At 43.8% G+C, this 23,686-nt stretch overlaps 1 protein-coding gene across 8 annotated transcripts in view; it reads right to left on the minus strand.

Annotated features, from left to right (window-relative positions):
- Positions 1 to 1,695: 1,695 nt before the first annotated feature.
- The window catches only part of CASK (calcium/calmodulin dependent serine protein kinase), a 450,866-nt gene continuing 428,875 nt past the window's right edge, over positions 1,696 to 23,686 (minus strand). For all 8 annotated transcript variants that reach the window (XM_075539425.1, XM_075539421.1, XM_075539419.1 and 5 more), the window contains 5 exons: positions 18,305 to 18,385; positions 18,115 to 18,195; positions 15,888 to 16,090; positions 8,209 to 8,292; positions 1,696 to 3,769 (listed from right to left, as the gene is read on the minus strand). In XM_075539425.1, coding sequence (XP_075395540.1) covers positions 3,593 to 3,769; positions 8,209 to 8,292; positions 15,888 to 16,090; positions 18,115 to 18,195; positions 18,305 to 18,385 — 626 coding nt within the window. In that variant the 3' untranslated portion in view covers positions 1,696 to 3,592. The remainder of the gene's footprint in view (positions 3,770 to 8,208; positions 8,293 to 15,887; positions 16,091 to 18,114; positions 18,196 to 18,304; positions 18,386 to 23,686) is intronic.

The raw sequence follows: 23,686 nt of genomic DNA on the forward strand, positions 1-23,686 counted from the left end.
AGGAGGGGGAGGGGGAGGAGGAGGGCGGTTTGGAAGGGCCTGGTTTTGGGATAGCAATTGCAAGGTGCCTTCTCTTTCCAAAGAGATTGTGTGTGGGTGGCACTTCCATTCAAAATTGATCACACAGATTTCTGGCTAGTTTTAGCAGTGGGGTCTCTTTGACCCCATTGACCTAGAATTAAAAAAGAGGCAGGGGGGGCGCTCACGTTAGTGGGAGACAGAGTTTGCTTGTGCCTGCCTGGTCCCTAAAGGGCAATTTCTCTGGGGCCTGCTTCCTCTCTCGGCTCGCTATGACCAGTTGCCCAATGGTTGCTCAAGTGACTCAACTGTTTCCAGGAATGAACTAGAAGCCTTAAGGAACAGATAGCTACCTACAAGTGATTGAAAATCAAACCAGACCAAAAACAGCAGCGAGGAGATCAAAGGCTTTAATGAGGGGGTGGGGCTGTGGAGTCCAGGCCCCCTGAAGTGGAAGTCACAGGGTGGGGAGGGCTCTTGGCAGTCCTTTCTTCAGGAGAAACTGCAGCATCTTTAGACAGCCTGCCGCAATACAACAGGCTGGACGATGTCTTCTGAAATAGCAGAATAGCAAGAAGTAGGTCACCATTTCTTTTTCTTTCTGAGCACATATTTGAATCCCTCTCACCTGGCGGGAGATGTGCCGAATTGCGCTTTAAAAGGCTACAATATTATCTCGAACCCAGGGCAACTTTGAGATGAATTAACTGGAGCAACATTTTTCTTTTTCGTGTTAGGATGGAATATGCTGCATGTGCAAAGTAATTACTGGATGATGATTAGAAAGTCAGGACATTTCCTCCCTTTACCAAAGAGCTGACTATATAACCCCCCCTCCCTTTTTGCTGTGGGAGTGGGATTGGGGTGAGAACCTCAGAATACGGCTCATCAACATTTCAATGGGCCACTGATATGATTTAATAATCTAATCATTTGCTCAGGTCTTAAAGCAGGGAAAAATGGTTTTGCTGATGGAATGGAAGCAGTAAAGAAGCTTTTAGCAATTTTCTCTGATTGCTTAGTGGACATTTGCAATGTAGCAGCAGCAGCAATGTACTGAAATGACTCTGAATTCAGAAACGTAAGTGTTTTCTGCCAGGTCATAAAGATACTGCTTTCGCGAAGATGCATATTGGCGGAGTGCTACCTGCAGGATAATCTCTCCATCTACAGCGACCAGACCAATGGCTGCCGGTGCGCTTCTCAGAGGACGTGCAGAAAGAGACTGAGAAGAGAGGACGTGCCATAGAATGCTTTAGAACTCTGGGGCCTTGACCATTTCAACTGACATAGTTTGTCTCCCCTTGGGCTTCACCCACCTTTACGAACACTGGTGGATGGGTGAAGGTAGGTGTGATCCCATCTCTGGAGCTCCAGTCTCCAAAGACAAGCCAGGGCCTGGGCTTTTCTAGCGGGGGGTAGGGAAGTTTCCATTTCCCATGTGTTAGTCGTATTCTTTGTGCTTCAATGGAAAAGAGGTAGAGTGGGCATTTTGACACTGAAAAGAGCCCGATCGTGGTCAGTACCATCAAGGGAAGGACTGCCTTGTGTGGCATTGATTCGATTTAAATCAAGCCTACCATGACCCTAAGTAACTCTCGATTTCTCTGGCTTGGTTGTTCGGCCATCCTGCTGTGGGGCCCAAACACAAGCAGTTTGCTCAGTGTCTTGTTAGTATGTTGCAGACTCATCTTGTCGCTGAGGAAGCACAGCATCAGGGGGGGCAATGAACATTATTTACTAAGAGTAAGTGGGGAGGGGCGTGCTTGACAACGTAAAAGGAGTATACAAATGCCTTCTCTGTTTGGTCCTTTAAGAGGAGCTGTTCAGCTCAGAACACACCCTGCACATCCTGCCAAGGCACAAAGTGACTGAGGCCATCTAAGCTACAAGAAGAAAAATGGATGTTATTTTTTTTTCAAGAATCACAGGTTACTATGACAACTTTACACCCTCAAACGCTAATGAAACACATCCTACTGGATCTCTGGCAAAGAGTCGGAAAACCTCAAGCCCTAATCTCCTATATTGAAAGAACGTGACCTCGTGGAAGGGTAGTGAGATGGTTAATGTCTCTAAAGCAACCAGGGAAGATTATTGTCCTGTGCCAAGGGATATAGCAAGAGGAAGTAGAAACCGCAGATGGCCTCCAGTGCAGCCACGGCTGTGGCGGCTCTTGGTGCACACCCTCTGGGAGTCAGCCGTGGTCCAAGCTGTGCTCTTGCAGATTATTCTGTTGTCCTGCCAATTGATATTCATTCACTCCTGGGCCTTCTGATGGTTCAGTGAGCATCAAATGAACTATAAAAGCGAAAAGCTGATTGGCTTATCAAATGGAACAAAGCTATCATGAAATGAAGGACCCAAAAGGCATTTAATTATTGAACACAGAAAAGGAAGTATATATTTTTAAAAATTGGTCAAACTGTCCTGTTAGTTATCATTTTAAAGGAATTTACAGGGATGTTATAGATTATTCTTTTGGAATAATTCAGTTTATAGCAAATGCCGAAACTGGTTTCTTCATTGCACAGTATTTTCTCTTAAAATGGGCGCTTTAAAACAATTACATACATATTAAAAATCCTAATTTCTTTGCTTGATTAAAACGTTAATACTCTCAGACAACACAGATCTGAAATGGTGAAACCAGCAATTCCCCCTCCCACCTCACAACAAATTAAATTGAGACAAAATTACAAACACATTTCACTACATGGTTATTATTAATAAAAATCAGTTTCTTTTTTTTAATAAAGTTGCCCGAAATGCAAGGGATGTGCATAGGTTTACAACTTAGTCATAATAGCATTTTATTCTTATTCCCCTGGGTGTGCCCCATGAACGGAATGTACTTTTGCTGTAGATTACAGATTTTTTTTTTTTGTCCAACACAGACACACCGACAGCATAAATGCTCGCGACTGTCCACATGCATTAAGAGTCAAGACCCAACTTCAAATCTCTAAAAGGTTTTACAGGGTGCTTCAAAGAGACAGTATCACATTATCTGGATGTTACATCAAAGGACTTAAAAAAAATACTACTCTAAAAAAAAAGAGAAAAAAAAAGGCCTTTAAAAGTTTGACTGTTTGTAATCACTAGACTAATTATTTCAAATAAATAAAGAATGATATTCCAATCCATAAAATCAGACTCTAAAAAGAATGTAGTGTTCCACCCCCAGTCAAGGTAACAGAATCATTTTTTATTATTATTAAAATAGATTATAGAAAGCAGCATCTATTTTGTGCAGTTTTTAGGGGCCTTGGAAATAAAAAGCTATGATTTCCAAAAATATAACATTCCAAAGAATTGAATAATACATACATTTAAAGATACATTTTATTAAAGTTTAGGAGAACTGATTAAAAAAGATACTGTCTCTTTAAATTAGTGTGTAATTGTTTTTCTCCTCCTATCTATTAGGACATGACAATAATTATAAATGTAGGTCACACTACAACTAGGTAGTCTCTAGGGACCATGACCTGCTGACACAAGGCCGATAACAAAGAGGCTTTCCAATGGATGAGGTGGTTCCCAGTTACACATCAGACATCGGGGGAGAGGCCTAATAGACCCAGGAGACAGGGACCCACTGTGGGGCCGTGCACACGAGCTCAATGGCTTCCTCCAGATGTCTGATCGTCTCATCAATTTCATTGTTGATAATTGTGAGATCAAAGTAGTGTGCATATGTTCTCTGCAGGATATCAGACTCCTTCTGCAGCCGCTGAAGAGATTCATCCTGAGTGGCGTGGGGACACAGAGAAGGGTGGGTGTGGGGTAGGGGAAAAAGCAAACAGAAAAGAAAAGTCAGTTGGCTTCTGTGTCTTTGCACATTTCTGTCTGTCACAGTGTCAGAAACAGTCAAATCCACACTTTGAAGGGGTGCACTTGGACAGGAGGCCAAGTCTGCACCATGACACCGGAGACGACGTTTTTTGCCGTGGCCGGTTTACAGAACTACAGGAGTGAGACCACTCAACATGCAAAAAAAGGGGGGGGCGCACCATGACAAACCGATGAACCAGAGAAGGCAGGCAGGCACTCCTCAGCAAACATACTGGCCCACCCAGGCCATAGCTCTGCCTGTCCCAGACCCAGGCAGGGGAGGGCCCTATGATGGGCAGGCTACTCCCAATGCCTAAGTGGGTCTTCCCTCATTCTTCTGACCCAGTCATTGCTATTTCCTATTTGAGCCAGTGTGTCATCAGTAAGGACGGAGCGCTTTCGTTTTCGTTTCCTTGGTACTCTCTCTACACTCACTTGGGCCAAATGCCGGAGCTCAGCTGCTTCTACACCCACGAGCCCTTGCCTTTGGACAACAAATGAAGCTGTGTTTTCTCCTTTTCCATCAGGACGTTCAACTTGTCCCAGGCATTCAAGGACATAAACTGGTTCTCAACTGCAGCAAAAGCCAAAGCTTTTTGAATGTTCCAAATACTGAGTGGAAGAAGGCTATGTCCCCAACACACCATGGCAACTTTTATATCCGAGAAATCCCCCAAACCTTGGTCTGTACTGGAAATGGTCAAATATCACTGCTCGCGGGTTGCCATATTTCTTGTGGGAAGAAAAGTAGTGGTTCCCTTGCAAAGAGGTTGGCGGCCGTCAAAGGCTTCCCTCAAAGCCTACTCTGAGGGTCTGTGAGAAGTCCCCCGAGGGAGGAGGTAATTTTGTGGCTCAGGTTTGTCACCTGAGTATAAATGTAGCCACAGGACGGTGTTTCTTTCCAGACAGGGATCTTTTAGGGGCGACCAGAAAGAATGCCTCCGCCTCTTCACACGTCATCTTGTATGTGAAATGCCCAGGGGCCAGATTCAAAATGGAAACCAGGGGCCTTGGTGAGTGGGGTTACCTGCTGTCTCCCCACCCCCAACTCCCAACATTACATACTGGGTTGAGTATTGCCGGGGGAGGGGGAAAAGGGAAATATATATGCATATATAATGTATATAAATATACAGCACCTATTTTATTACCATATGTTTACACAATTAGCAAAGAGCACAATCCCCTCATGTGTTAGTTTCCCATGTGCTGTGTGGATGCGTATGGAATATTTGTGGAAAAATAGAGTACTAGCTGTCTCTCTCTCCTAGTAGTATCCAAATTTATCTTGTGTGCCCGTAAGCACGCTGCACCAGCACGTGTGGGCCAGGTATCTACGATCCCCTGCCGTTGAGTTGACTCTGCCTCCCAAGGATTTAATTGGTTGTAAATCTTAATGGGAGCAGACTATCACACTTTTCTCTTGAGGAGCAGCTAATGGGCCTGAACCAGTGACCTGGGTAGCCTAGTGCTTTGACCCGTGCACCATCAGGACCCCCTGGGAACCCTAATCATGCTTACGGAGTGTTGCTGAAATTGTGCTTGGCTTAGTGAATAGTAAATCAATAGACAGAGCAATCCGGGGACCTGGGTGACAGAGCCAGATCTCTAAAGAGGTGCAGTTTCTTTAGAAGCTTGAGAACACTAATGCTGGCCCTGCCTTGGGGCCCTACTTTTCTCTATGGCAAAGAGACCCTTTCGAGTGAAGCTGGCACGAGGTCCCAGGTCAACCGAGCTTCTGTGGAGCAGCTCTCTGCAAAGGGGGGTCAGACGTGAAAGGATGACCCCTAGGAGCCATGATTGGTTCAATCACACCGCTGCAGGGGAGACCACTCCTCTCAAAAGAAGCCCTGCTGGCGTAGTAGTTACACATTAGGTTGCTAACTATGAAATCACCACGAGCCACTCCATGAGAGAAAGCCGGGGCTTTCTGGAAACTCATAGGGGCAGGTCTACCTTGTCCTATGAAGGTCCACTATGAGTCGGCCTCGACTCAATGGCAGTGAGTTGGTTTTTTGGTTTTGTTAAAGTCTCAAGACAGGAATTTCCTGCCGGCTTTGTCATCTTCTAGGGCAGTGGTTCTCAACCTTCCCAATGCCGTGACCCTTTAATACAGTTCCTCATGTGGTGCTGACCCCCCAACCATAAGATGATTTCCGTTGCTACTTCATCACTGTAATTTTGCTACTGTTATGAATCGGGCAAGTGAAAGGGTCGGTTCCACCCCCAAAGGGGTCGCGACCCACGGGTTGAGAACTGCCGTTTAGAGGGATTTCAAAGCAAGGCATGGCGTGCTTTGAATGTCATGTGTTAACTATTACAGTGTACAGAGGACACCAGTTAGAAGTCACCTTGTAAGGTCTTATCAAAGGAGTCTTGGTGGTACAGTGGGTTAGCAGCATCGGACTGCTAACTGTAAGGTCAGTAGTTCAAACCTACCAGCTGTTACTTCGTGGAAAGAAGAAGTTTTCTGTTCCCATAACGATTTGCAGCCTTGCAAACCCTAAAGAGGCAGGTCCACTCTGTCCTATAGGGTCGCTATGAGTCAGAGAGGACTTGATAGCAGTGAGTTTGGTTTGATTTTGGAACGTCCTATCAGTACACTGTGACTTTATAATAAACACAAGGCAAAATTCCCACTTTAGGAGCAAGGCATTCACTTAAGGAGAGATAGGAGTGCTCCCTCCTGGTACGAGAAGGAGCAGTTCTAGAAAGTCCCTCTCCAGGGGAGACAATTCTCTTTGAAAGACATTGTCCTAGGCTTCAAACACCACCAGCCGAGTGTTTTACTTGCTTACACATCTGGGCTGATAAGACCATTCAAGGAAATTTATGGCACATTTTAAATACAGCTCTCTTTACAGGTAGATCCCTCCCCTCTTTGGTGTCTCATAAGATGAAGTTACCTTTGTCAGTTTCTTCCTCAACAACAGCTTGCCAGCATTCTTAACTTATATGTGAGCAGGGTTTAACTCAGTGAAAACAAAATGCCTTTATTCTAATAGCAAAAGCAAGAACGAGTGGGAACAAAATGTCTAGATTCTACGTCTATTAAAAGAAACACAGCTGTATCTCATCACCTCCTAGCTGGTACTTACAGGCAATTTTCTGCACCATTTTGGCAGCTATGGAAAGTTAGTACAAGGGCAGGAAAGCAGGCAAAAACAACAAAAACAAAGCAAAAACAAAGCAAAGATGATAATTCAAGAAAAATACATGGCAACAGAAGGATCAAAATTAACTGCAATGTGGAGTTTCAATCATTTGTGTAGCAAATAAGATGGGGGAAATGGGATTTTACAAAGGAATACATCTTCTGCAAATGAAATCACCAAAAATATGAACGCTATAGTTAAATCGACATATTCAAGGTGCACAAAGTGAATATTTCCAAGCCTTGTAAGTCTCTCTATTGTAACCTTATGTGACAAGGACATAAATGTCAGTGTTGCATGGTTACTGAATAGAACCAGGAGGACTGATGGCTTCCGTCAGCTGCAAAAGTAATATTCTTCTGGATAAGTCTGCATAGGAGCCTCCTCTTTAACTACCCAGCCTACTGCCCAGAAGCACCGGCTACCTTTACCACACACATGGTATCCACCTTTCTTCTCTCCCCAGCAAGAGAAGGCCGCCTAAGGAGGCTGGCACGAGACAGGATCATCTTTCCTGCTAACGGAGTCCGATTGATAGGAGCTCATTTCCAGATCTGATAGTCTCCAGAGTCATGGAGCTAAATTCTACATGGACCCCACTCTAGCGCCTGCCTAGGGGCACTGGGGCATTTGGGCTAAGGCCACTGATTCCTTAGTGATCTCTTCAGGTCTAGAGGCGATAGCTGCCACCCACCCCAGTCTCCTCTCCAACTCAGAGCCGGACCTGGAGTCTTCACTTTCTGGGTATCATCCCTAACAGGACAGGGTGTGGCTGAGTACCTTGGAGGGCTCGAGACTCCTGAGGAGCCTTCTGCCCTGGAAGAGTTAGGGGATTCACTTTCCAGATGTTAGAGAGAAGATTTCTCGATAAGGCCGCAGGCTGTTCCACAAACCATTCTATTGCACACCCCCTTCCGCCATCGCAAACATCTGCTGCAAATGGACACGGACACGCCTGGGGGGAAAGCTTGTTTTCCCAGGGATTCTGATTCCAGAAGAACCATTCTGTTTATGTTCCCCAGTCTCGACCATGGGAAAAGGGGCTCATGCTCTGGAAATCTTACTTGCAGCCTCAACAGCTAAGCAGAGCTTCACTGAGTTGTCTTAATGAAACCAGGCTTTGGTCTCCTACAGATAACCAACGCGGGTCCTTAAAAAAGGGCCGGCTTGTTGGGGACCTTGTCTGAGTGCTTCTTACCTCATTTAAACCTGGAGTAATAGTAGGCGCGGCAATAAAAACAACAAAGGGGGCAAACTCTGCAGTTCTCAGGACTTTCAGTGCCTGTGTTAAGGGGAAAAAAGAGAAGAAAACTTAGAAGAGGAAATGATCCATATGACTTTCAAATGACTTTATAAAAGAAATTACACAACTGCAAAAGTCCTTGGTTCCAATTTTTTGCAAGGTATTATTACATTTACCAACCTCATTCACAATTTCTATTCCTTTGTTCCCCAGGATAGACAATAGCCATCCAGAAGAAAAAAAAAAGTCAATCTGGATGGACATTTTTCTTATGAAGCTCATGAGTCAATTTGATTTCTCTTCAGGAAAGCAAATACTGATTACGTTGGCTAGTGTTCATTTACATCCGATTATTAATTTTAGCCTGAATTTTAATTTTTAGGAAATGCATTTTGGAGTAGACTTGGACCAGCAGGGTGGCTTCACCAGTTCACCACATTTCAAATTTAACAGGCTAACTAACCATGGACAGCAAATACCGGTCATTTGCACATAAGGCATCTGGAGCTTCCCTGAGGAAAGGCCCCTGTGGGACTCACTGGGAAGGAAGGCTCACGGTGTGGAAGGGGGACGAGGCGTGAAGAATTGGTGCAGGAGCCTGGTCTTTTTGTCTCAGGCCTGCTACTAAGGACCTGTGTTGCTATGGGCCACCAGGAGGCACAGAAGAAAACATTGAAATCTAGGGAGGACCTCTGAGATTTCTCACTGTTCCTTCCCAAGGCATCAAACCCATCTAATTACGTAAGTTATTAATTTGCATAGATTGACAACAAGGTGGAACTCAGTTGCTGTAACAATTGATTCTGTAAGGGCTTATTGCTTCAGCACCTCCCCTTGGAGGCCACTCCCTCTGGGTTTCAAGCTCCCCACCAAGGAACAAACCACCAAGGTCCAGGGGTCTGCAGTTCACTGACTGCCATGCAATACGTCCCTGTGAGTCAGGGGCGAAACTCTCCTTGCTCTTTATACAGGAATCTACCATTTCTACTCTGCTCTCCATGGATCTTCCTTTCTAAAGTCTTTACATCGGTTGGCTTTGCTCTGGTCCTACTATTCGACCTTCTGTGGGATTCAGCAGCAATTACGCCGTTCACTCCGACACCAGTTGTGCTGCTCTCCAATTTATCCCCCCGTTCTGCCACTGACTGATCATGCTGAAATGCAAATCTGATCATACTCCCTCTCCCGCCACGCCCCCTTCAACTGGGATAAAATCGAACACCCGCTTGCCTTGGGGTAAAATATACTCTCCTTGGCTGAAGTGTCAGGTCCCTTAAAAACTGATCTATGCTCACCTCTTTAGCGTCTCTCTGCCCCTTCCTATTCAAGAACCAACCAGTCGTACTGAACCACTTCCAACTCCAGAAAGGGCCCGGCTTTTCACTTAGAACTCCCTCTTTCTGGATATGCCATTCCTTCTTGGCTGTTCCTACTCTCCTTCTGGCTTGCCTGAGCATTCCTTTAGGATTCAGTATTTATACTGTTTTCTTGCTCTGAGCCTCAGTTAGGTGCTTCTCTCATGTGCTCCTGAAGCATTCTACACGGATACATCTGTTGTACCCATCACACTGGAAATGTAAGTCCCTGGCTACTAGAGGGGAAACTTCTTGTTCAGGTGTATCCCTCTTTCCCAATATGGTACCTGGCCTTTATGATACAATGGAAATGGGAACGCCATAAATATCATTAGCACAAAGTTTATGTTGTCTTTTCAGGCAGGTGCAACTAGATGTCACTCTGTGTTCTTGGTTGATGACTACCTGTGCCTCTTGAAGTATGTAGGTACTTTAGGGACACATTTGGTAGTCAAGGTTCTGGCTTTTGTTTTCAGTACAAGGTTGACTTCCACTAAAATTATTTTTCTGTATTCTAGTCATCTAGTGTAGGGAAGGGAACTTAGCACCTAGCACCTTCTTTGATCACAGTTCTTACATTTTCAAAAAGGCATAGCCTCCGATTTTCCTTGTAGGAAAATTCTTCAAGCTTTCATGTATTGATGTTTTCGAAAGAGCTATCTTAGTGGTTTCTTGGCCAGTCCTTTTGTGACTAATGATATTAACAAGGAGCAAGTCTGTAAGCCCATTGACAGCTTAATCAAGCTTCACAGCGCTCTTCGCTGAGCTCTCTCCCTTTCGTCAATATCACTGGGGGCCTTGTCCCCCCTTCCTTCCTGTGCTTGCTTGCACATCAGGTAAATATGTGGTTAGTAGAAACATTATTTCCCCTCCCCGTCACATGCACCCGACGTCCACAGCCAGCTTCTGGGAAACTGAGATGGGGGTAAACCGTCCAAATGCACAAGTGCTATTCTTGCTTCCATCCTTGAAGACAGAACTCTGAGCGCCAGGTGGAAGGCCGCACGGCCTGGATGCTCAATGGACCCCAGCGTTGAGGTAGAGAACGAAAGGGTCTCTGCTCAGGAGCTGCAGCCCGAGAGCCACCCAGTCCCGCGAATATTTTAAGTTCTAGCCTGCTATCACTCTACAACATCAGCAAACAACCGACTGAGAACACTTTAATTTCGCTCTGCAGATGACCATTCTCTGCACTGAATTGACTCTTCACAGAGCCATGAAGGCCATTTGGCATTACTATATGAAACTGTCAACGCAGACCATGCCCACCATAATGTCTAATCGTCTCTTGTATAGAAGACCCATGATCTCATCCTTTAGTAATTGATCCCACGGAAAGAAATGACAACATAATTCTTTCTAATAAATGAGCATTATGTGACCCACGGTTGGTAGCTAATTCGGAGTCAAATTTATGCGTATCCCAGTAACCCTCCTGTGGTTCGCATATGCGTTTCCTCCTCTGGGTGGCTTTGTTCTTATATTTTTCAGAAATTGTAAGATGCCTCAAATCTAGGCTGAGATTTCTTATCTACTAGTCAGTCCTTCAGCAGAGAAGCACCACCATTTCCTCAGTTGTTCTTGGAATTCTTGGTTTCCACACTTTGCTCTAGTTAAGTCTCACGTGAATGCTGTAGTTGGTGTGTGTGTGTGTGTGTGTGTGTGTGTGTGTGTGTCAAGGTCAAGGTCCTGGGTCACTTCTGGGACAGGAAATGGAACGGTTTCATAGATTTCCCTCCCTCAGGCAGTCATTAAGTGACTTTCAGGTAAACTTCAAACCTTCTTCCTTTCTGACAAAAGAGGAGACACTAATTTGTTCATGTTTCCAGGTAACCTTCTCTTGACAGACAGACAGACAGACAGACAGACAGACAGACAGACAGAGAGAGAGAGAGAGTGAGAGTGAGTGAGTGAGAGAGAGAGAGAGAGAGAGAGAGAGAGAGAGAGAGAGAGAGAGAGAGAACTCTAGGAAAAAAGCATTGAAAACGACGGCTTAAATTGTCAAAGTGACATTAACATTCTGAGTTAATTCAGTGCTCTGTTTTGGAGATACATTGATTTTATAGCTCATCTATGGCCAATATGCATTTTCAGGTTACTGTCTCCTCAGGGAATACAGATACAATTGACTCGACTACCTAAGATGTAACTGGCTTGCAAACTTCAAAAGTACAGAAGGGCAAGGGCAAGAGTACAGCTAAGTAATTCTGTAGAGAAATCTAAGGGCACAGTGACCCCAGACACAATCTTAGCAGAATCAAGTGGTTGGACAGCACAGCTTCTCGTTTGGAACCTGGCTGTTGTGTTCATAACACGTGACTGAAAGCTAGTCCTTGAGGGTGGCTTTTCCTTGTGTGGGCAAAGCAAAACCAGGAACATTCTGGTACTGTTAAGGGCTCACTGCTGAAAGCAGATAAATCAGAATAAAAAAGAAAAGAGTAACATCTCAAACCATAACATTTGGTTCTGATTGCACACTGGAGCTTTTATTGTTTTTACTCTAGAGACCTGGATTATTTTCGGACTCATAGCTGTATTTCCACGAGAAATAAGTTCTAGTTTTCCTTAGGTTTGATGACCTTTTGGATTTTCTAAACCTTTAAAAATTTTACAATGTAAATGAATCATTTTGAAAGTTCTTTACTATTAAAAAGGTGCCCTCATGGTGTGGTGGTTACGCACTGGGCTGCTAACCGTAAGGCCAGCAGTGCAAAACTACGGGCTGGCCTGAGGGGGAAAGATGAGGCTTCTGTTCTCGTAAAGAGGTATAGTCTCAGGGACTCACAGGGGCAGTCCTACCCTGTCCAGGAGGGTTACTGTGAGTCAGCATCGACTCCATGGCAGTGAGTTTTGGTTTTTCTGGTAATAACAAACACATTTTAAAAAGGAGCCCGGGTGGCATAGTGGGTTAGGGCACTGGGCTGCTACCCTCGATGCCAGCAGTTCCAAAACACTAGCCACTCACTGGGAAAAAGATGAGGCTTTCTACTCCTGTGCAAGAGTTATTTATAGTCTTAGAAGCCCACAGGGGCAATTCCACTCTGTCCTATAGGTCCACCATGAGTCAAAATCAACTTGATGGCAGTGAGTGTGTTTGTTTGTTTTTTTCTAGGATGGCCCCAGCAAAGGAAGTTGAGATTGATTACAAACAACAACAAAACCACCCAAACCAAGAAAGTTCAAACCTCACTAGCAACAATTGTCTTCAAAACCTTGTTCAAGCCATAATGATCTTGAGCCTTGCCTTCTTCATCTATAAACGTCGCTGTGGAGGTCTCTTCTTCATAGGGTTACAAAGATGAGAGAGGACCGACCACAGGAGTGAATAGTAATTGAAAGGTCGGAGGGCTGAGTTCACCCAGAGGCACCTCGGATGAAAACCTGGTGATCTACTTCGGAAAAACCAGTCACGGAAAGCCCTATGATCTCAACAACAATAACAAGTACCATAAATTTACACAGGAAGGAAGGATGGAAAATCTACTCTAGTGCATCTGTGGGGGTTGACTTGATAACATTTTATATGGAATGGAAACACAACGTAGTGCTATTTTTTTTTAAAGCTTTATGTCTACCATGGTGGTTTAGGTTTAAAGCTGGAGCATAGGATCTTATCATATGGAGTGACTGGACATTTGTTCAATTGGCCTTAGCTCTAAAATAAAGTAAGAAGGCACAAAGTTTAAGACCTGCACCAATAGAGTTGAGCCCGAGTGTTAGGTGGTCTCGAAGAGACCCGCATGTTGTGGAGGTGGTACCGGCAGTGGTAGAAGGGAAGGGGTTTCGAGAAAATGCCCTAGAACCCTTCTCTAGTTATGGATCGGGTTTGAGATAAATCGGGAAAGGAATTTCATTCTCATCAGCTCTTCTTCTTACTTGTATTCTTAGCTCCTGGCACAGGGCCTGGCGGACAAGGGTGAGGAATCCACCTGTCAGTGAGATACAGTAGAGGGGCCATTCTAACAAGCTCGGGAGGGGAAAATGGCACAGAGAAAAATGTCCTAAGGAGAAAGCCTCCCTGGAGCAATGGTACTCTGCATGGAATCAAGTCTTTGGGGGCCACACGCATCCCAAAGGCAGGGCAAAGACCTTGCCCTGCTCATGGAGAGAACAGGCTGGGAGCAGAGAAGCTTGAGGGTGAAGGGCAGTCAGAGCTGGCTCTGTGGGCATCCACTGAGGTTCGTGTGAGACCAGTGTGGGGCATTTGGCTAGACTGGGCAGTGGGCAGCCCTGGGTAGGAGTGCCTGGGACCAGGAGTCTGGTCACTCAGAATGGTAAGAGGAACATGACCTGACGGATCCCTGTTCCCAGGGCTACTGCCCCGAAGAGGCGCAGGCAGAGAAAGGGTTGTGGCTGGTCTGCCCCGAGAGCTGACAGTTCTGAGAAGCGGGCACCCCAGAAGCGGGAGAGAAGAGTGTGGATGAGCACATCCAGTAGTTGGGGAGGAGGGGGAGTCCCAGCCAGGGGCAAGGAGTGTTCTGGTGCCAACAAAGGAACTGCTGTGGCTATCCCGATGAGGCCAAGAGAAGTGTCTCCCGCAGAGCAATGCGGGACCATGGAAGGGCAGGGGCGGGAGAGTGCTGAATGCCAAGAGTGGAGCGGCAGCAGCAGCAGCAGCAGCGGTAGCGGCAGCAGCAGCAGCAGCGGCGGTAGCGGCAGCAACAGCAGCAGCAGCAGCAGCAGCAGCAGCAGCAGCAGCAGCAGCGGAGGCGGTGGCAGGTAGGGCAGAAAGCCTTAGAAACTGGGGCTTGGGAATGCAGAGGGAGTCTGAGGAGCCCTGCAGCCAGCATACTGCTAGAGACATTACTACCAGCAGAAAACGACGTTCAGGTGAAGACCAGTGTGGAACCCAAGGAGAGGATGTCGAAGACCAGGACCAGGATTGAGACTTTGCCTCTAGCCACCCCTGGCCAGAAGATTTTTCCAATCCCTAGTAAGGAGGGATTCGTAGTTAAACAAAAATCAATCTGTGTAACACATCATATATTCCGCTCGCTCTCGGTCTAAGTTAATGGTTCAAGTAAACAGCATAGTTTTCACCCTACGGTTGCTTTCTTCCCCACCCCCATAACCAGATCCCTTTGTGATTTCTAAAGTTCCAAGTTAAATGACCCCACCAGGTGCTGTATGACATGGAAATGGGTAAACCCAACTGGACATGAAGCTAGGATCCTGGAGCCTAGTGACTGAGCTGTCAGGCCACAGAGCCTGGCTATGCAGGTTCCGTCATCACACTGGGGATGGCTAGGGAACCAAGTCTCACCCAGTGGCCCTTGAGCAGGGACTTGCCCGGTCTGGGAAAGCCCGGTAAGCCTCCCTGTGAAATAGAGCCTGCTTGAGGGGAGTTGATCTACCATGTACACAGTGGTCTACAGATTCTGTTTATAAATGATTCTGGGTACAGAGCACTCTTAGAAATGGCAGACCAGGGAGTTTCTAGGGTATGCACAGGCCTCTTCTGTAACCCACCCTGATCTTTAGAGTCCACCCTCCCACCAACTCCACCCCCGGCCAACTGGTCTACTATGCTCTAAGTCAACTCCTCCTTTTTTGTCCTCTGAGGTGAAAAAAGAGCTCGTCAGCTCTTCCTCAGGGGAGTGGTTTCTATTGCTGTTAGTGTAGGACTTATCAACGGATCACAGAACTATCTCCATGCAAGGCTCTCCTTTGAGTCCTAAGTGCTCCATATCCCTCCTCCTGCGAGCTTTGGGTCAGGCACCGTCCTCAGGTAGCGGGATGGCAGAGGCTAAGAAGCACCGGGGGTCTACACCACCATTCCGCTTGGCATCCCGTGGGCCCATTCATGCGGGCTTTCAGAAAGCTACTGCTGGATTTCAGACCCAGACCCAGAGATCACATTGTTCCTGCTCGTAATGAACAGAAGATTCCGGCAGATGCTCTGATGGCCCAGTGTGAGCTGAACCAAGAGAGGAAAGGTGGCTGGTTGTGACGACCAACGTGCAAGAATCTTACCCCGAGGTCCCATTGTTGTAGAATTTCTGGCAGGCAGAGACTCAATGAGGCACTTTAATGAGTTTCTGAGGATAATAAGCCTAACGAGCGAATAAACTCGGCTTCCTAATACATGGTATGTGCACCAAGTCCAATAATTTGCTTGCGTTCTAGACGGCTAACTCACGGTGCTTTGATTACTGATGCGTTCGTGCAGTTTGTTAAATTATTATACAACCCATGCCTTTCTGGTGGCTGTTCTAGTTTCAGAATCTGAGGCGGGCATGCAGGCGGGGTGCCAGGGAGCGGGGCATCGCTGGGCAGTACCTGAGGCTCCACGTCCAGTATGGCAATCAGCCCCTGCTCGTGGATCTTCCGGATGGTCTCCAGCTTTGTCCCGTACATCGCATCTTCGTGGCTGCCGTACTCCAGATACTCATTGCTAGAGATGTCTTGCATCATTTGGTCATGAGATACAAAGTAATAATTCTTTCCATTTTCTTCATCTTTCTTTGGAGGTCTGGTTGTATCTGCAGAGACACATGTCAAAAGAGATCCAAAAGGCCAGGTTGATGAGCTTGTACTCCCAATGGACCTACCTAAACCTGATTTCTTCTAAGAAAACGTGAATTCTTTAGTACAAGGGGGTGGGGTGGTGGTGGCGGGAACGACTTCAAAAGGTTTGTGGGAAAAATGCCATTCATTTTTCAGATTGTTTTGTTCCCCACCACTGTCGAAGCCCCTGCTATATGTCTTACATCTCCTGTTCCCACTCCCAGTTGCTTTGTAGAAATAGAAATTATATATTTATCTGTGGGACATCAACCTGCAGTTGCCAGCTAGTTGTTTGGTTTGGTGAATCTTTCAGTGTTTAGACGCGAGGTGGGGAAGGTCCAGCCTGGGGGCTCTATAAGTCCTGTGCAATCATCAATATCAGCTAAGCTCGCAGCCCTCACCAAAGAGAAGCCATCCCAGTCCTCACATTAGGGGTAAGTTAATGAAATGTATGACCAGTATGGCCTGCAAATGATATTATAAATCTCCAAATGGCTCTTGGCAGAAGATAGGTTCCCCTAATCTTGGTTTAGACTCTAGGTTTGATTGTCTATAGGTGTGCTACCTAAATGGAGTAGGCCTTAGCCATGGGTGTGGTTATTTACATGCAAATGAATTAAAACCCCGTAGAATAAAAACAATTAGTTCCCCAGTCACCTTTCAATAGCCACATGTGGCTAATGGTTGCCCTATTAGGCCAGGCAGCTATCAAACATGGCTGTTACCAAACGTTGAAGAACAACGGCAGATCACATCTAGCACCAACTGTTTCAGAGAGTAGATTTCATTGTGGGCATCAACATGAAGCTTTAAACTGAGCTAGTTAATTGGCCATTTGATAATCTGGAAGTTCGGTTGTCAACACGATCAAGAAGAAACTAAATTAGCCTTGCTTGCTGTACTCATGATCAACATATAAAGAGAATTAAAGGAAAATTGCAACATGTTTGGATAAAAAAATCCTGGTGGTACTAATTGTAATGGTATTTCATGATGTACCTTTTGTGTAAATCACGCAGGTATGGAGGAGCCTTGGGGGTGGGGTGGGGGAGGAAACCGGAGGTAACAGGAAGTAGTCTGGGCGCTGCTTCAGAAAGGCATCGGAAGGCCTGACAGCATGGAGCCAATTTTTACATCTGCTTCCTGTGGCTCTGAAAAATCATTCTCCTTTAGCCCTTTCTACCCTGAACACTTTCAAAATTCAAATGTTAAACTTCAGAATAATGATAACAATGTTAATAAAATGATACTGGTAAGAGGGCCACTCTTATCCAGCATCTGCTAAGTGCTTCAGACACATTATGTCTAATCTTCTTTGCAGCCCTTGAGGCAAGGATTATTTAATTTTACAGTTGAGGAAAGCAAGAGTTTACAAGGAAGATATAAAAAATAAGGAGAAAAGTATCTACGGCTAGAACATTTTTCCTAATAAGCAACCAATAGTACACCAACTGTAAGTCAGTTTACTCACTAACAAAAGTCAGCGATTTACTCACTGCCATCGAGTCAATTTTGACTCTCAGTGACCCTGTAGGATAGAGTAGAACGGCCCCTGTTGGTTTCCAAGATGGTAACTCTCTATAGGAATAGAAAGTCACATCTTTCTCCTGTGGAGTCACTGGTGGTTTTGAACTGCTGTTCTTGTGGTTAGCAGCCCAATGCACAAGGACTACACTACCAGTGCTCCTCTACAATTTAGGTACTGATTAAGGGGAGTATTACCATGGAGAATGATATAATGATCAAAACTTAACTTTTCTAAAGAATAATTCATCAGGATAATATTTATGAGATAGTAGTGGAGAAATTAGGTTAAAATCCCTGTTTCATTTAATGCACACATATGTTTGCCCTAGGAGGCGATATGAGTAAGGATTATTATTAACTTATTTTCTTTGTGTTTTTAAAATTTCACTAATTCCTTATGTATGAAAAAATGGCATGTGTTATAGTATTTCAAACAAAAGTCTAATTGAAAGAAAGTGAGACATTCACTTACGTGGAATAGGGTATGCAAACCGGTCCGGGTGCTTTGTAATGAGGGTATTTTTTATGTGTCTTCTCCCAACACCATGTGCACCTATGTCATTTATTTTAAAAAGAGAAGTTCAATTTTTAAATTGTTAATAATGCTCACAAAATGTTTTTATGATGATAATAAAAAAAATCCCACATACAATCAAACTTACCTAATAAGACTAGTGTTTTCCTTTTGAATGCTGGCAGTTTTACCACTTCTTCATATGTAACAAGATCTAATTGATCAAACACTAAAAGGCAAAGATTTAGAAGAAAGGTAAATTTGTCAAATGAACAGCCCATGTATGAACTAATACTTTAACTGGAAAAACTAGAGATGAGTCAAACCACATCTGGCTAGTGTGAAAATATGAATCCAAATTATGATATGCAGCTTACATGTAATTTAAGTTATATTGCCTTTAGAGAGAAAATTTTCACCTTAAGCCCATGAAAATGCACTTTAGAATAAGGAGTATCCAAAAGTCGGATGAGCACATGCATACAAATCCAATTCTAAAAGATACAGAATATCTTTTAATGTAGTGTCCCAGAAATCATATGGATTTTCTCAATTCCACATGCTGCTCCCATTTTTGTAATTCTAAGAAATCAGAAACACTAAAAAGAAAAAGTCTACAGACAGTGCTCGGCATGAATAAAGCACAAGGCAATTAAAGTTAACCAAGAAAGAGGCCAGCTAATCCATTTCAAGAGATGGATGAGAAATGCATGGGACAGCTGGTCTTTAACGTCCTAATTTTGTCTTGCAACAGAGTTGGTGGAAGTAACATGCTAGATTCTTTCAAAGTCGCTATGTAACTATGATGTCACAAGTTTTTGAAATAAGCATCTCACAAGTTTTATTATAACCTAGACAGCCATTCAATGGAAAATCTTAGATCTGTAAGTAGGGAAACATGCTTCCCTGGGTCCCAAACCTTATCAGTCATTACATGCTCAGCCTGTGCACAGTATGTCATGATAGAGAGAAATGAAAGAAGCATGAGGTAGGGGTTGAGGCTGGAAAGCTTTGCAAAAGGGGAGTTCTCTAATCATTACAGACTGAGAAGAAATAGATAACCTGTGTATTGATAAAACTATCGCAATACCAATTTTAAGCCATTTATACAACTTTCCTGAGAGGATGACCATTCCTGTTGAGGTTCACTGTAGTCCAATTCTCATGCTCATTTGAACATTCTCACAAGAAGGCGAAAGCCACATGGCTGCCCTTCGAGGAATAAGTTTGTCAGGTACATACATACCATTTCATTTTTCCTCTAAGGAATATTGAATAAGCTCTGGATTTTAGTGGGGTTGCAATAAGTTTGATGAAATGGATTCCATGCTGTACTAAAAGAAGCTGGGTGCTTCAGTCAACCAGTAAGAGAAGTTTCTACTTCCTAAAATAATAGGGCCAAACAATTTTGAGTATAAGCTCAGTCCTTAATATTTACGATCTTCCCAGTAGCAAAGAACTTTACAATGGGAAATAGGCAACTCTGGAATGCAACAGATCAGAAGCCAAACATAAAAGTGTCATTACCAACACATATTTAGAAAAAGGACATAGAAGACATCCAAGTACAGGTTAGTGCATATTAATGGGTATTTGTGCTTTTGTTTTCTTTGGATAATTAGATTCCATAAAGGTTGAATGAGTTTTTATTTTTCAAGCACATTCTCTGGCAACAGCTGAAAACCAAGGGTGTGTTTTGTGTTTCGAACGGGAGCTTCACCAAACGGAAACGAGTCTGCGGCGGAGCCGCTAATAATGCTGCAAGGGGAACAAGTGCTGCCAACAGAAAAGCAAGAGTGCTTCGAGCATCGCGCTTTAGACCAATTGCCCGGGAAGTAATACTTCTTCAAGAGACAGTGTGCCTATGAAAGAAGTACAGCAACACACTGATAGATACGACTAATCAGGCATCTCGCCAAAGAGCACGATGATGATGAAACAAGCTTTGGGGATGGTCTGCCTAGCTCCCTCCCTCCCCTGATGGGCTACACTTTATCACCCAATTCCTACTGAAGTCAGACTGGTCATGTTTCTGAACACAGCAGACGAATGAGTTAGAGCTCCACAATCAACACCACACACAAATGGACAGACATGAGAACAACATTTGAACTGTTAACAAGTAGCATGACGAGGTTACTCTGGTCCAGGTGAAGTCACCACAACATGGTCAAAGGGTTGACAACAACAAAAAGGGTATTTTAAAAGAAGAGCGACAAGAAACAGAAGAGCAGTTAGAGACGGAATTTTTAAAAGTTTTAAGCTGCTTGCTGATTAAAAAAAAAAAAGGACTTGGTGAAAGGAAAACACTCCAACACAAATCAACAGGCGTAGACTCCACAGGTTACTTACATGCACAGAGGCCATTGGGAGTAAGACAGCATGAAAAATGTACAGGGGTCATGTAAATATGGCTTTTAATATATTAGTAAAACAAAAGTATAATATGCACAAAATCAACTATCATGCAATATTCTAAACACAAGGCAAAGAAATCACATTAAGAAACGAACTCATTTTAATCAAAATCCAACAATATCCTTACATAAAACCAGTGGATATTAGCTACTCGTAGGCATAGACATTTTATGTGGGAAGAACTAGAAGGAAACCCTTAAAGAATGTACATGTGGACACTCCCGAACTTTTTAGTCTGTACCTTCCTACATGGTTTGCAGTTTTTAATCAGGTATGTCTATGACTTGCATTCCTTTAAAAAATACGTTAATAGGGCAGTGAAATTATGGACCAATTTATGTTGTCATGATAGTTTTCTATATTGTAAGAGGAAAGAGTATGGCTTTTTAGAGTCAAAAGCACGGATTTATGGCTTTCAGCATACAAATCTTGTTTGTATCCTAATACGGTATTTCAGGCTGTTTCTGTCTCACTGCTGAAGGCCTCAGCACTCAAAAAATAAATTAAGGAGAATGTTTAAAGTTTTTTTTTCTATTAGCAACTTGATCTGAAGGTGTCTTTTAGAAGTCCTGAGCCTGAGGAATGTCAATATGTCAAGAGTATGGTTCTTTTAGCAAGATGACAATGCTTTTTGGTCTCAAATATACGAGGTACAAAAGCTTTTCCATATTGCAGAAAATACATTTGCTGAAAACACGTCACATTCCAAAATCAAATCTATTCTCCAGGCGTCAAAAAGGCTAGCTGGCAGGGTTTGCTCAGATTACCCTGACTTCCTGGTACACTACCCAATATTCCAGAATCTTCTGTTAAGTATATAGGCAATGATTTCCAGTTCAATCTTTTCCATCAAAAGAAACCTTTGAGGCATCAAATCCCGGTCTCACTTTGAAAAGCTACAAATATCTTCAAACATTGTTAAAAGCTCCAGTTAAAAAAAAGTGCTAGCCTTGGGCAAAGCGGTACATACTCGCAGGCCTGCAGTGGGCAGGCAGGTAATGTGGCTGGATGAAGCGGGCCAGCTGCGAGACAAGGGAGCGGAAGGGATAGTACGTTGTGGACAACGAGAATCTGCCCAAATGCGGCATCAACAGCCCAGAGGTGCTAAGAGAAAAAGTGAATTGAGTGTTGTTTTTCCAGAAACCTAGATTTTTATGCTAAATATCTTGAGTTTAAATGTGCTAAGTAGGTAACATAATTTTGAATATTGGGGGGGCATGGGATAAAATAATTTATGCATGGGTTACACTCAATTAAGGGGCTGTCATTTTCTAGTGTGAGATTCCAGACAACAATGTTTGAAAATAACTCTGTCCTTCATAGTCCTAGTATTAATATTCCCACTGCTTCTACACAGTGACAAGCTTCCCAGCTTTCTTTTAAAAAAAAATAAATATAAACATTTCAGAATTTAATACGGTTTGCATCTGGATACCGGCATATGGTGAATTCTCAAAGACCTGAAGCAGGAAACAAAACATATGGCTCTTATTTTAATTTAGTGAATACTTTGGATTTTACAATCAACTTTTGAAAAATAAACACAGGGAAACCCTATAGAGACGTTGTTGGTATAAAAGAGCACGGCAAAGCATCTGCTAGTTCTGAAGTTTCCTTCCTAACAATTTCACCTCTTGTTAAGGAAAAGTAATCTCCAACCAAGGGGTTTCTGGGACATTTATGGTGAATGGAGGAGTTGGCTGATGAGGGGTGGCAACAGAAAGGAATTCTAGGCCTTGTCAGGCAGCATATTTTAGAAAGTGCGTGAAAAAAGCTGGGTATCTATCTTCTCATGACTAGGGAAACTACAAGGAGAAAGAGCTGAAGGGTGATTAATTTGTGTGTGTGTGTGGGGGGGGAGGGTTCCCTAAAAATGATATTATAAAATCATTGTACAATGATATTATAAAAATGACTGTAGCATCACAGATGAGCTGAACACAAAGTTCTACAAAGAAAGCTGAGTGGCTCTGCAGAGGCTCTTCTAAGAAGCTCAGACTTCCTTTCAAAGGACACAATAGACCCTCATTACAGTGATAAACACTGACATGTACCAGGAACAACCCCTTAAGCCTGATGAGGGGGGCTCTGATGCCTAGGAAGACCACCACTTAGAAAAATGCTGCAGATATCAAAAGTGGCTGGTGGGCCTCTCCTTCCTTCCCGTGCTAGTTCTAAGTTTACAAGAACTTAGGTACATGGTTTGGGATAAGAGATGCAACATCACAAGACAACAGAAAAAACAATCTGATTCTACCCGTATCAGGGTTTGCCTTCTATACCCAAGGAGAGATCCCTCAACTTGGCTGCCACTATGTGTGTTTACCCGAGAGCCGAAGTCAGGGAAAGGGATGCTAAGAGGGCACTTGGCTTCCTTCAAGGGCATTCATTTATCAGACTCAGGAATGAAAGAACCGAAGCCCCGTTGGATTTGAGATTGAGGAAAGAATCTTGAGGTTTAGAATCTGCATTCCCTCATCTTGAGGTTCACAGGAACGAAGTGATTTGTCCAAACTTTTTGATTACTTGGGTGTCTGAATTCCTATACTTATTTCAGATCGCCTACCATGGTGCACCATCTATTATGAATCAGAGAGTGGGAACAATGTAATAAAATCAGCGATGGCCTAATTGCCAAGAGTGAAAAAAGTGAACCTTGGGAAACACTGACCACCAAACTGGATGTGGATTCTCTAGCAAATTCCTAAATGAGTTTTGGGGAACGTTTTGAAAATTCTAGTTTTCCAATCAACTGGCCCTTTTCTCTCAGAGCTGAATTTTAAAACAATGACAAAGTGAATACTCTGCAGGTCTCCCATTTAGGAGAGTAGGAGGGGGCTTCAAAAAGTCTAGAGAGAAACTCTGTTATCTTTGATCTTCATTCCCCACCAATTTTGAAGCCCCTTCATATATGAAACTAATGATGAATTGACAATGTTGGCCAGACATTATTTGCTTTTTGCTTGAATTAATAAATCGAGTGCCATCTATATCTACATATAATTCAAAATATTAAAAAATACAAGTATATGTAGACATAGGAATGGTCAACACATCTCCTTGTGACAGTTAAGGCACTGGTAGAAGGTGATGAAAGTAAAACAAGTCAAGA

Source organism: Tenrec ecaudatus, chromosome X (assembly GCF_050624435.1).
Source record: "Tenrec ecaudatus isolate mTenEca1 chromosome X, mTenEca1.hap1, whole genome shotgun sequence".
Lineage (NCBI taxonomy): Eukaryota > Metazoa > Chordata > Mammalia > Afrosoricida > Tenrecidae > Tenrec > Tenrec ecaudatus.